Source organism: Rhinolophus hipposideros (genome assembly GCF_964194185.1).
Source record: "Rhinolophus hipposideros genome assembly, chromosome: 23".
In the NCBI taxonomy this organism is placed as follows: domain Eukaryota; kingdom Metazoa; phylum Chordata; class Mammalia; order Chiroptera; family Rhinolophidae; genus Rhinolophus; species Rhinolophus hipposideros.
In genome coordinates this window covers 6236029-6248739 of record NC_138069.1, presented here as the reverse complement: position 1 = coordinate 6248739, position 12711 = coordinate 6236029, and the positions used below count along the sequence as shown (strand labels likewise).

The following is a 12711-nucleotide window of genomic DNA, read 5'->3' as shown; positions in this document are numbered from 1 at the left end:
GGAGGTGAGCTGAGACCCCGACTGAGGGGTTCCCTTTCTCCTCCAGGAGCCTAGAGGAGCCAAGGTTAGGGTTGGACAGAAGTCAAAGATCAGCTGACCTCCTATTTGGCCACTGTCAAGACGCTCAGGAGAGAAGTGCTTGCAGGTAAGGCAGACCTGAGCCTGGAAGGGCAGAACTATTTGGGGGACACTTACTGTGTGTCAGTCACTTGAGTTGTAATGGTGAAGTCTGGAGGCAGTTTCTGCCTTCCATTTACAAAATTAACCATTTAGTTGCAATTCTGGAACATGCAATTAAGAAATCACAGGTTCTACTAATACTTAAACATCCCTATGTTCATTGCAACATTATTTACAGTCACCAAGATATGGAAGCAACCTAAGTCTCCATAGATAGATGAATGGATAAAGTGGTCTATATGTACAATGGAATATTACTCAGTCATTAAAAAAAAGGATCAAATCTTGCCATTTGTGACAACATGAATGGACCTACAGGGTATTATGCTAAGTGAAATAAGTAAGAAAAAGCAAAATACCATATGATTTTACTTATCGTGGAATCTAGAAAACAAAACAGTCAAAACAGAAACAAACTCATAGATACAGAGAAAAAAATTGATGGTTGCCAGATGGGAGGGAGGTTGGAGGAAGGGTGAAAAAGGAAAAGGGATAAAGAAGTAAAAATTGCCAGTTATAAAAATAGTCACGGGGATGTAAAGTACAGCATAGAGAATATGGTCAATAATATTGTAATAACTATGTAGGGTGTCAGAGAGGTACTAGACTTTGGGAGGAATCCCTTCATAAGTGATATACTGTCTAATCACTATGTTGTACACCTGGAACTAATATAATATTGTATGTCAATTGTAATTGAAAAATTTTTTAAATTTTGGGGCCGGCCCGGTGGCTCAGGCAGATAGAGCTCCGTGCTCCTAACTCCGAAGGCTGCCGGTTCGATTCCCACATGGGCCAGTGGGTTCTCAACCTCAAGGTTGCCAGGTCAATTCCTCGAGTCCTGCAAGGAATGGTGGGCTGTGCCCCCTGCAACTAACAATGGCAACTGGACCTGGAACTGAACTGCGCCCTCCACAACTAAGACTGAAAGGACAACAACTTGACTTGGAGAAAAGTCCTGGAAGTACACATTTGTTCCCCAATAAAGTCCTGTTCCCCTTCCCCAATAAAATCTTTAAAAAAAGAAAATTTTAAGGAAAAAAAGAAATAACAGGTCCTAAATAATCATGGCCTATGTTACAAAGCAAGTGCTTTATGTCAGGCAGTGTTCCAAAGGCTTACACATACTAACATGTCTACTTTTTGCAACCGATTTTTGAGGATGATGCACTATCATTATACCCGTTTAACCGAGGAGAAAATGAAGGCACAAATGGAGTAACTTGCCAAGGCCATGTGTTGATGAGCTGAGTCCTGCAATCTGGGCTCTTAATCACTTCACCAGCCCACCCAACCCTCCGCTTCTTTCTCCGGTTTCACAGGAGAGAAGATGTAAGAAGAGGAACCTGGCCAAGTCCAGAGGGCTTCTCTGAGGAAGTGAACCGAGGTCTAAGAATGAGGTGGAACTGACCAGACCTAGCCAGGAAAGATTTTTCTAGGAGGCAGAACCCCCAAGTGCAAAGGCCCAGAGGTAGAGTGTGTGCAAGGAAGAAGTGAATGAAGGATTCATCTGGATACGTGGGCAGGGGGCAAATAATGCCAAGGAAAGTTTGAAAGGGGTGATTGTGGTTGGTACAGTCAGATTTGTATTTTAAATACCACCCTGAAGGTTGTGCAGAGATTGGATGGGGATGGGGTCAGAGGGGGTTTGCTAGCCACTATATCTATGGCGATTGCTCAGAAGACAGAGGAGCCAGGTTGGGCAAAGGTTAGCGGAGGCGCGGGAGGGGGGGCGCTCAGGACTGCTGGGTCTTGTTCCCCAGGGGTGACAAGCTGGAGGTAGAGCATAGACCAGAACTTCGAAGCCTGGCCTGGGTGGGGCGAAAGAGGCGGAGTCTGAGGGGGTGTGCAGCGGCCTGGGGCGGGGCCCCGGGATTGGGCTGGCCCCGTCGGTCGCTCCACGCTGTTGGGTTCGGGGACTGGTTTCCAGGTGGGTGGGACTGTGTGCCACCCGCAGCCACACCGCTGTCAGGATAGAGCTGGTCCAGGAGGGGCGGGGCCTAGGTGGGCGGGGCGCCGGGCCGCCCGCGGCCACGCCGCTTTCGTGGGTGCATTCCTGGCTCTCCAGCCCCGGGCGGAGGAGCGCCCGGGCTGAGTCTGCGGTCCCCGCCGGGTTCGGGGGCTGGAGGGAGCTAGGAGCGGGGCCGCGGAGGACCCAGGTGAGCAGGGACCCTCTGCCGGAGCGGGCCCGCGGAGGCTCGAGGTGAGCGCGGACCTGGTGCGGGCCCAGCCTGCGCTCACAGCCGCCAGGGGGCGAGCGGCGGCGGCGGGGCTGCGGGAGCTGCCCCCTCCCAGTACTGGGGACCTGGGCGTCCGCTCGGCGGGGAGGGGTGGAGGGGACGGTAAATCAGTAACCCGCAACGTACACAGGGCCTTTTGTCCCACTCCGTCCAAAGAGCACCCTGCCCGCGGAGCTGGTTACTCATTGCCCACCCGGGCGGGGGCGGGCTGGCTGTCTCTGCAGCTCCCCCTGAGGACCCGCCGACTCGCACCTCCCCCCAGGGTGGCCGGGTAGGGGTGGAGGAGGAAGAGCGCGCCGGTCCCTCAGCTGCCGGGCCGTCTGCGAACCCCGAGAGATGAGAACGGTGAAGCTCCCAGAGGTGCAGTCATTTGTCCAGGGTCCCCCAGTGCTCGTGCGCTAGAGGCGAACGGGCGGCTGGAGGCGAACCCAAGACTGCCCGGTGCTAGAGTCAGGCCCTTCGGCCCCATGTCCGCGTGACCCAACTAAGGGCGCCGAGTTGCTGAGGTCAGGGTAGCCTGGGGGTGGAATAAAATCCCCAGACCTCCCCACCCCACTTCCAACCGGAGCTGTGGCCCCAGAAAGCTGCCCTCCCTGCAGAGGGGGGGTGGGAGGATTTTTACAGAGGAGGGGCCGTGGAAACTGGAGGTGGGTGCTAAGACAGTGGCATCTGAGCCAGGTGTAGAACAGAAATGGCACAGAGGTATGAGCAGCAGAAAAGACGTGCCCAGTTTTGAAAGCCTGTATCTGAAGGGGCTGACTGTCCGACCAAAGATCGCCCGCCAAGGAGACCTAGGATGCTGGACAAACAGTGGGCACTGAATCCTGCTGGACACAGACAGTCATTAAGGGTCTGGAAGCTGGCAGGAAGGCGCTGACAGTTCCGGCTTGTAATTTTTAAAGCCCTGCTGCTGAGTCGAGGCTGGAGAGCACAGGGAGTGTTCGCAAAGGCCCAAGTTACAGATGACCATGGCCTACTCTGGGTCCAGGCAGAGGATGTGGGTTGTCCTGGAGAGGGATTGAGGAAGCAGAATGGACTAGAAGTTGGGAAGGGCAGGGAAAGGGATGATGCTCCAGCTACAGGTGCAACCCAGGAAAGAAGCAGTTTGAAGGGGGAGATAATGGCTTTGGCCAGGATGAGCTAAGTACCACCTACCTCAGAGCCAGAGCTGGACTGGGTGGGGGGGGCAGCAGCTGAGGCGAGAGGGTGCGGTGGCCTTCCTGGGCAAGGTAAATCCAGAAACACCAGTGCCACCTAACTGTTACCCAGCCCCAGGTAATAATAGCCAGTAGGGCCCTCGGACTATGCTGGTCACCCTCTTCCCCTGCCCCAGCTGATGCTTGGGTTTGAGTGTTCCTTTTAGGGGATGGAGACATACTTGGTGGCGTCTGGAAGAGGGTAACCAGATGGGGTGGGTGTGTACCTCACACCTAACAGGAACAGTGCCAGAATTGGAGGTGACTGGCCGAGGGCAGACCCAGAGTAACCATCATGGGGAGGGGAAGGGGCAGTAGAACATTCCAATATTCTATGTACCCAGCTCTTGCATAGATTCTCTTTCATCCTCAAAGTAGTCCTGTGAGGACAGCGGCCCAGACAGGGCCAGGGACTTGCACGTTGATAAGTCAGCATTTGAACCTGGTTTTGTCAGACAGCAGAGTCTATACTCTTTACAAGAGCCACTGTTGCCTCAGATGAAGTTGTGGGGGAAAGGAAGAGGTATTCCCAGGATGCTATTCTGGTGCCAAATGAGGAAGCACTTCTGTTGGCATGGGATGGGCTGCTGTGTTAGTAGTGAGCACCCTGCCACTGGACATATCCAAAACTGGTTGTGGAAATGTCAGCAATGCTAATAAGGAGTGGGGGTCAGATCAGATAACATCCAGATGCTGAAGTTTGGCCTTGTATTATATTTCAGATTCTCCCCACCACTCTTCAGCAATAAATTCATTTATTCAGCAAAAAAATAAATTATGTGTGCTGAGAGCGAGCAGAAGATATGTCTTCATTCTCTGCTTGCCTCCAAGGAAAGAATCCCCAAACTGCCCTTTCTGTGAACTTGTGCCAGGGGCTCAGCAGGACCCTCGGAGAGCAGGAAGCCCCACCTCGCCTCCCTGCACAATCTCCTGTGGGGCGGCCTTGGGCTCTGCAAGAGCAGACCTGCTTCCAGTCTGCCCTGCCGCTTGCCGGGGGAGGGGGTGCTCAGACAAATGGCCTGCCATTTCCTGTCTCAGTTTTCTCATCCACAAAATAGGGGAACAGTGCCAGGCAAGGTGCACATGAAGTAGGGGCTCCTCTCCCTCCCTGTTTCAGGAAGGACGTTGGTGGGAAGCCCAGCCTGGGCCCCGTGAGCAGCAGGAAGGAGATGCAGCTACTGTTGGCCCTGTTAGGAGTCCTGCTGAGGGCGCACTGGGCTCCAGCTTTGTCCTTTGAGGCCTCTGAGGAAATGGAGCTGGGTATGACCTCTAAGGTGGGAGAGGGGGGCAGGGGTGGGAAGAGTGGGCACCAGGAGGGGACTGCTGGCTGAGCAAAGCTGGAGAGGATCCTGGCCCAAGCCCTGAGAAGGTGGCAGCAGGGTAGGGCCCAACCATTGAGACTCAGTGTCTGGCTCCCAGCAAGCATCCACCTATCTCTGTGTCCACGTGAGAGGACTGGCCTTGCAGGGCCCAGGGCCCTGATCTGGGCTGCAGAGCTGGTGGTGAGCCCCTTGGCTGTGTGTGCGCGTGTGTGTGTTCTGTGTACTGTGTGTGTAGCTTGGAAGGCCCAGGCGGCATGTGTGTTGTATACACTGTGAGAGTGATGTGCCCCCGAGGGTGGCGTGTACCCTGTATGTGGCACCTATAGCATGTGCCGTGTGTGTGTGTGGACAGTGGCATGTCTAGTCCAGCATGTGTGCTATGCACCGTGTGTGTTGTGCACCAGAGGCGTGGCCTTTGCCCTGTGCGTAGCATCTGTTGCATGTGGTTGTGTGTATGTCGAGGGGCAGTAAGTGTGCAGCACGTGTCTGAGATGCTCATGCCCTGCGTGTGCAGCATGTTCTGTGTATGTGGGGGGCTGCCTCAGCCACGGCGATGGGGTTCGCTCATCTTTGCCCTTGGCCCACAGAGCCCTGCCTGGCCCCCAGCCCGGAGCAGCAAGAGCAGGAGCTCACTGTGGCCCTTGGGCAGCCTGTACAGTTATGCTGTGGGCGGGCTGAGCGTAATGGCCACTGGTACAAGGAGGGCAGTCGCCTGGCAGCTGCCGGCCGGGTACGAGGCTGGAGGGGCCGCCTGGAGATTGCCAGCTTCATACCTGAGGACGCCGGCCGTTACCTCTGCCTAGCACGAGGCTCCATGCTTATCCTGCACAATGTCACCCTAGTTGTGGATGGTAAGGGGCTTTGGCAGGGCTAAGGGGGGCCTGGGGAGAGAACCCCCGGCCTAGATCCTAGATCTCGACACCTTCTTCTGTCCTTGACATAGACTCCTCGACCTTCAGCAATGGTGACGGGGACTCCAAGGCCCACAGTGGCCCTTCAAATAGGCATGTTTACCCACAGCACGGTCAGTAGAAGTCTTCAAGGACTCATTTCCCTATCTCCCCGCTGGTCCCTGAGAAAAAACCTGTGTGGACACCCTGGGGGCACTAAGTTGTCCCTTCCCCTCCCCTCCAGCACCCTACTGGACACACCCCCAGCGCATGGAGAAGAAACTGCATGCAGTGCCTGCTGGGAACACCGTCAAGTTCCGCTGTCCAGCTGCAGGCAACCCCACTCCCACCATCCGCTGGCTCAAGGATGGACAGGACTTCCACGGAGAGCATCGCATTGGAGGTGTCCGGGTGAGTTTCCAGGTCCCAAGGCCATTTGCTCCTCCACTTTCAGTCCCATTGGCCCCCTCATACCTATAAGTCGACCCCCCGGTTCATTCTCTAATGAAGAAGGCCGCTGTGTGGCCCCAGAAGGAGCACTAGACTGTTTACTTGGACAGCTCTGGTTCAAATCCCACTCTGCCACTCTCGGGCAAGTGACAGCCTCGCAGCCTAAGTGACTCCATTTGTAAAGGGGGAAGGATCACTGACCAGCATCAGGAAGTTCTGGCAGCTCATTCTCAATGATGAGATCCTGCAGGGTCAGCTCCAGGCTGTGCTGAGGAAACCGAGACTCAGAGGGCAAAGACTGGCTCAAGGTGGCAGGAAGAGGCCGGACTAGAACTCAGGGCTCAGACACTTCTGGGAGCCTTCTCCTCTGTCCCAAAGCTCCTGGCCTTGGCCTCACCGTCCCCCACCCCGCCCCCGTGGGCAGGGGTCTGTGGCCCCTTATGGACACTTCCCCTTCTCCCAGCTGCGCCATCAGCACTGGAGCCTGGTGATGGAAAGTGTGGTGCCCTCGGACCGTGGCACATACACCTGCCTTGTGGAGAACTCAGTGGGCAGCCTCCGCTACAGCTATCTGCTGGATGTGCTGGGTGAGCGGACAGGCAGGCGAGGCGGGGTGGGGGTGGGAGCCCAGACCCTGCCCTCAGGGAGGGCCCGGTCTGCCAGGCAACATGCACTCCGTCGTAGATGACTTACTCAAGCTGCTCAAAGTGTCCCGGTGGGTCTGAGGGAAGCACTGGGTAACGTGGGTCTGGAGGCGCAGGGCTCGGCCGGGAGGAAAAGTGGGAAAGACATGGAGGCAGAGGGTACAGGCTGCGCATACCTACAGCCTTAGGTATAAAGAATACAATGAATTTGTGGAGGGGTGTATGCCTGGGGTGTGGCATGTAAGTGGGGGCCAGGCCATGAAGGGTTTTGAATGCTAGGCTGAGAAGTTGACCCCAAAGGCAGTGGGGAGCCATGGAAGATTTAAGCAGGGGACAGACAAATTCTGAGCTGCTTCTCGGGAAGGTCCCTCCCTTGAGCTAGGGGGGAGGCTGGAGGCGGGTGACCAGGGTGCGTCTGTGGGTGCCGCTGGTCAGGGTTGACGGCCGGCCTGGCCCCCAGAGCGGTCCCCGCACCGGCCCATCCTGCAGGCGGGGCTCCCGGCCAACACCACAGCAGTGGCGGGCAGCGACGTGGAGCTGCTGTGCAAGGTGTACAGCGATGCCCAGCCCCACATCCAGTGGCTGAAGCACATTGTCATCAACGGCAGCAGCTTCGGTGCAGACGGCTTCCCCTATGTGCAAGTCCTGAAGGTCCAGCCCCGGTGGCTCCTGAGCCCTACCCTTCTCCCACGGGGATTACAGGGTAGTCCCCAGCTCCCTGGCTAGCCACAGTGTGGCCCCAGGCCCTGCTGTGACCCCTAAGTGTCTCTCTCATCCCCAGACTACAGACATCAATAGCTCAGAGGTAGAGGTCCTCTACCTTCGGAACGTGTCGGCTGAGGATGCGGGCGAGTACACGTGCCTGGCAGGCAACTCCATCGGCCTCTCGTACCAGTCGGCCTGGCTCACGGTGCTGCCAGGTGGGCACCTGGTGGGGCCAGGAGGGGCTGCAGGATCCTGATTTGATCCAGAAGTGGGCTGTGACCTGCTGGGTAGACATTCTTCCTTGGCCTATGGGATCTGAGCTTGGGACATGATGTGCGGCTTAGTGCGTTTGGTTCTTCATGTAGCAGTCCCTTTGTGTGTCCACATGTGACTGTCAGTGTGACCCAGGGGTATGCGGGGTCGGGTATCATTGCAGCTTTCTTGGGGTGTGCTCCCCCGTGTGTGTTGGGAGCTGCGAGGGCCTGAGTTCGAGGGCATACAGCTGGGCATGAGCAATGATTGGTCAGTTATGTATCTGTGTGCCTGTCTTTGGACAGAGGAGGACGTCACGTGGACAGCAGCGGCGCCTGAGGCCAAGTACACAGACATCATCCTGTACTCGTCGGGCTCTCTGGCTTTGGTGGTGCTCCTGCTGTTGGCGGGCCTGTATCGTGGGCAGCTGCTCCATGGCCGGCAGCCCCGGCAGCCCGCCGCGGTGCAGAAGCTGTCCCGCTTCCCTCTGGCCCGACAGGTACCATGCCATCCCTGTCCCCGTGTCCTATAGTGAGGCTCGCAGCCTGCCTTCCCACCAACCTAGTCTCCCATTCTGCAGTTCTCCCTGGAGTCGGGCTCCTCGGCCAAGTCAAGCTCGTCCCTGGTGCGGGGCGTCCGGCTCTCCTCGAGCGGCCCCCCCTTGCTCGCTGGCCTCGTGAGTCTAGACCTCCCTCTGGACCCGCTGTGGGAGTTCCCCCGGGACAGGTACACTGTACGGAGGGAGGATGTGGGTGGCAGGCAGAGATGATTCCCAGATGGCTGAGGCCTCAGGTTTCTCCATTTTCAGGCTGGTGCTTGGGAAGCCCCTGGGTGAGGGCTGCTTTGGGCAGGTCGTGTGTGCGGAGGCCTTGGGCATGAACCCGGCCCAGCCTGACCAAGCCAGCACTGTGGCCGTCAAGATGCTCAAGGGTGAGTGTGGGGGCCGGGAGGGAGGGGGGAGGTACTGTGGCCTTGGCACTAACAGAAGGGGCTCATGCTGCTACCAGGTGAGCACTGGGGGCCAGGAAAGGCTGCGGGTTCCCACCCTCGGGCCTGGGGCCCAACTCTGCTACTGACCTTGGCAAGTTACTTCTGAGCCTCAGTTTCCTCACATGTCCTGAGGTACATGGAAAATGCCTGGTGCATTAAATCGTACCATGGAGATAATGGAGACTACAAGGATTTGGGGTGACTGGGGTTTGATATCCCTCTGTCAGTTTTGGCCCCACGTCAGCCTTGGCCTCAAGTAACCTTGTCAGCCTTGCAGGCTTCCACCTCATTACCCACGATTCCCCCTAATCACACTCTCAGCCTCCCCTGGGCCCTTCCCAGGTCTGTCCTGTTACATCTACCACTCTAGGAGAACAGCCCGTCTGCTTAAACTCAGTCCCAACCCCCAAACAGGAGCTCCAAGGAGCTCGGGACACACCTGGGACCTACCATTGGGGCCTTTCACTGCTGTCCCCCAACCTCCTCTGTAAGAACAGTCCAAACCCAAACCCATATTCTGCTCCCACCGCCCCCACCCTCCTCCCTGCACAGCTGGGGCCACCTGGCACTTTCAAGGAGGAAGGGATTGAGAAATGTGCATTGTGAGGTCTGGCGGCAAGGGTATGTCATTGGCCCAGGGCCACAGGTCAGCGCTGGGGGCCCAGCCCCTCCTCCACAGCCTTCCTCCAGGCCTCCCCTAGCTGCGCCCCACTGGCAGCTCCCTGAATTCCCAGGCCAGATGGACGCCAGATCCTGGTCAGACAGACCTCAGGGCGCCAGCCTGCTTTCCACCCCCAGGAGCTCTCACCCCGTTCAGGGACTAACGCCAAGCCCCGCAGACGAAGCTTCCTTCCTATTCCCCCTCTCCTGTTTCCTGCCCCCCCCACTGGCAAGCCGACCTCTTTTAGATCCTTGATCTTTTTGCATCCTCGCAACTGCTGTTGAGAGGTAGAGCGTGATCCATTGTCCCGGTTCATACAAGAGGGTCCTGGTTCAGAGAGGTTAGGTGACTTTTTCAAGGCCACACAGCCTTGCAGGAACTCAGGCCCCGAACTTCGTGACTCCTGGTCCAGCACTCCGTGTCCTGTCCCCTACCCATGGTCTCCCTTGTGTGGTCATCCTGGCTGTCCCCCTTGCAGACAACGCCTCCGACAAGGACTTGGCAGACCTGGTCTCTGAGATGGAGGTGATGAAGCTTATTGGCCGGCACAAGAACATTATCAATCTGCTGGGTGTCTGCACCCAGGAAGGTGGGGCAGGGTGGGCCGGGGCGGGGGCGGCGGGGGCGTAGAGCACAGCCTCAGCAGCCCCCTTGCCCCCCTCGCCTCCACAGGGCCCCTGTATGTGATTGTGGAGTGTGCCGCCAAGGGAAACCTGCGCGAGTTCCTGCGGGCCCGACGCCCCCCAGGCCCTGACCTCAGCCCCGACGGGCTGCGGAGCAGTGAGGGGCCACTCTCCTTCCCTGCCCTGGTCTCTTGCGCCTATCAGGTGGCCCGAGGCATGCATTATCTGGAGTCTCGGAAGGTTCGGGCAATGGGCAGCACTCTGGGCCACTCCAAGTGCTCCATTTTTACACCTTTATGCCTCTGGCATCAAATGTCCCCAACTTCTCCCTCCCCTTTTCTTTACCCTAAGTCCTTACTACCCCGCATCTGTACGTAGTTGACTGCACGTCCCCATTCCATCCTCATATGCTCCCTAACCAAGAGGCAGGGCAGGGAAAGAGGCAACACAAGAGAGAATGGCGGGCCTGGAAGTTGGACTGCTCAGGTGTCCCCTCTCTGAATCCTGACTTCCTCATCTGTGAAATGGGTGATGATCCCGACCCACCAGATTCCTGGGAAGTGCTGTGTGTCCTCATACGCCTGTCTCCTGCCCTGTCCCCAGTGCATCCACCGGGACCTGGCTGCCCGAAATGTGCTGGTGACAGAGGACAACGTGATGAAGATCGCTGACTTTGGGCTGGCCCGTGGCGTGCATCATATTGACTACTACAAGAAAACCAGCAATGTGAGGGGGGGCAGGCAGAGCTGCGGGCGGGGGCACCTGTGGGACTGGCACCGATGCCCCCTCCTGTCCCTTCCAGGGCCGCCTGCCTGTCAAGTGGATGGCACCTGAGGCCTTGTTTGACCGAGTCTACACACACCAGAGTGACGTGTGAGTCCTGGAAGGCGGAGGTCCAGAGTTCTGCCAGGATCGTTGTCCTATTCCAGAGACAGGGCAAAGCACTCGCCCAGGGTCATACAGCCCTGGAAGCTGAGTGGAACCAGACTTCAAAAGAAGCCCCAATCCCCACACCCCGTGGCAGATCGTGCGTGCAGGGTCTCCCGTCCCAGCCCCAGGAGTAGGGAGTGAAGCTATGCCCTGCTGAGCCCTGCTCCTGCCTCCAGGTGGTCATTTGGGATCCTGCTGTGGGAGATCTTCACCCTCGGCGGTTCCCCGTACCCTGGCATTCCCGTGGAGGAGCTGTTCTCACTGCTGCGGGAGGGCCATCGGATGGACCGGCCCCCCCACTGCCCTCCGGAGCTGTGAGCCCTCGCCCCACTCGCCCCGACTTTCCAGTCCTCATCCTCTGCCTGACCTTGGTCTCAGGGTCTGGCCGCGGGGAGTGGTCAGCACCAACTTTCCCTGTGGCATCTGATTGCCTCCTTGGCCGCGTGGGGGGGCGGCGCTGGTGTGGTTTCTGTGCCCATTCACTGAATGACCCCACCCAGGGCCATGAGGTTCTCCTCTCACCCGGGCGTGAGGCGCCTGACTCCCCGTCTCTCCCAGGTATGGGCTGATGCGCGAGTGCTGGCACGCGGCGCCCTCTCAGAGGCCCACTTTCAAGCAGCTGGTGGAGGCACTGGACAAGGTCCTGCTGGCCGTCTCTGAGGAGGTACTGCCCCCTCCTGCCCTGTCACCTCCCTCTGCCCACTTCCCTCTGGGCCCTCATCCGAGCTGACTGTCAGGGCTGACCAGCACTGTTCCCTCGCAGTACCTTGACCTCCGCCTGACCTTTGGACCCTACTCCCTGGCCGGTGGGGATGCCAGCAGCACCTGCTCCTCCAGCGACTCTGTCTTCAGCCACGATCCCCTGCCACTGGGGTCTAGTTCTTTCCCCTTCTCTGGGGTGCAGACTTGAGCGGGGGCACGAGGTCGTGTGAGCAGGACAGCCAGCGGCCTTGGGCCTGCTGGCTCAGCTGCGACCCATTGGTGCTTGACCGTGGCAGCTGCAGGCCCCAGCTTCAGGGTGCTGTCCCAGATCTCCAGTTCTGCTTTGGGGAGGTCTGTCCTGGGTCCTGGGGTCCCTAGTTGAGGCTTCTGGCTCTGGCCTCGGGTTCAACTCCAGTCTCAGGCTCTGCCCTTGCCCTGGGAGTCATGGCCCCATATTCTAAGGGCCTCAGCATTCGAATGGCCTAAGTGTTAGGGCTCTGCCTGGCTTCTGGGCCTTGGCACTCGGTCCTAGTTCCAGGGGTTTGGCTGGACCTGGGTGCAGGGCTGTCCCAAATTCCCTGCCTCCCCCAGCCTCCCCTCTGATTCTTATCCCAGTGTCTTGGTGGTAAGAGCTTCAGCCCCTGGCCTTTTATAAATTATTTTTTTGAAATAAACCTCTGTGTGCCTGGTGTCTTCCTTGCAGCGGATGGAGCGCGAACAGGGTGGAGGGACCCCAAGCTGGGAGTTCTGCCTGGGTGACAGATGGAGGGCTCAGTGCCCAGCCTAAGATTCAAAATCCCCCTGCAGCTGCCTCACTGCAGCCCCAGTAGCCGCGTGCATCTCTGTTTTGGTCTCTTGCTGGCACCATCTTGTGTATGTGATGGTGTGAACAAATACTGATGGGCAGAGGAGCCTACCAGGCAGGA

General features: G+C 57.9%; 1 protein-coding gene across 2 annotated transcripts; it reads left to right on the top strand.

Annotated features, from left to right (window-relative positions):
- The first annotated feature begins 2192 nt into the window (after positions 1–2192).
- On the top strand, positions 2193–12452 carry FGFR4 (fibroblast growth factor receptor 4). Of its 2 annotated transcripts, none has more exons than XM_081035242.1 (18): positions 2193–2383; positions 4734–4876; positions 5526–5789; positions 5882–5962; positions 6073–6239; positions 6742–6865; positions 7383–7573; positions 7704–7842; positions 8185–8378; positions 8460–8605; positions 8688–8809; positions 10009–10119; positions 10203–10393; positions 10757–10879; positions 10956–11026; positions 11260–11397; positions 11642–11747; positions 11847–12452. In XM_081035242.1, exons 2-18 carry the CDS (start codon positions 4786–4788, stop codon positions 11991–11993), a joined length of 2406 nt encoding a protein of 801 aa, XP_080891368.1. In that variant the 5' UTR covers positions 2193–2383; positions 4734–4785; the 3' UTR covers positions 11994–12452. The 2 variants fall into 2 exon arrangements, with proteins under 2 accessions (XP_080891368.1, XP_080891367.1); XM_081035241.1 differs by lacking the exon at positions 2193–2383 and adding an exon at positions 2519–2780.
- The last annotated feature ends 259 nt before the right edge of the window (positions 12453–12711 follow it).

Coding starts and splice junctions, on each gene's coding strand:
- FGFR4 (XM_081035242.1), top strand. CDS start 4,786: ATGCAGCTACTGTTGGCCCTGTTAGGAGTCCTGCTGAGGGCGCACTGG. Junction 8,379..8,459: donor GCTTCCCTCTGGCCCGACAG/GTACCATGCCAT, acceptor CCCATTCTGCAG/TTCTCCCTGGAGTCGGGCTC. Junction 11,398..11,641: donor CCCCACTGCCCTCCGGAGCT/GTGAGCCCTCGC, acceptor CGTCTCTCCCAG/GTATGGGCTGATGCGCGAGT.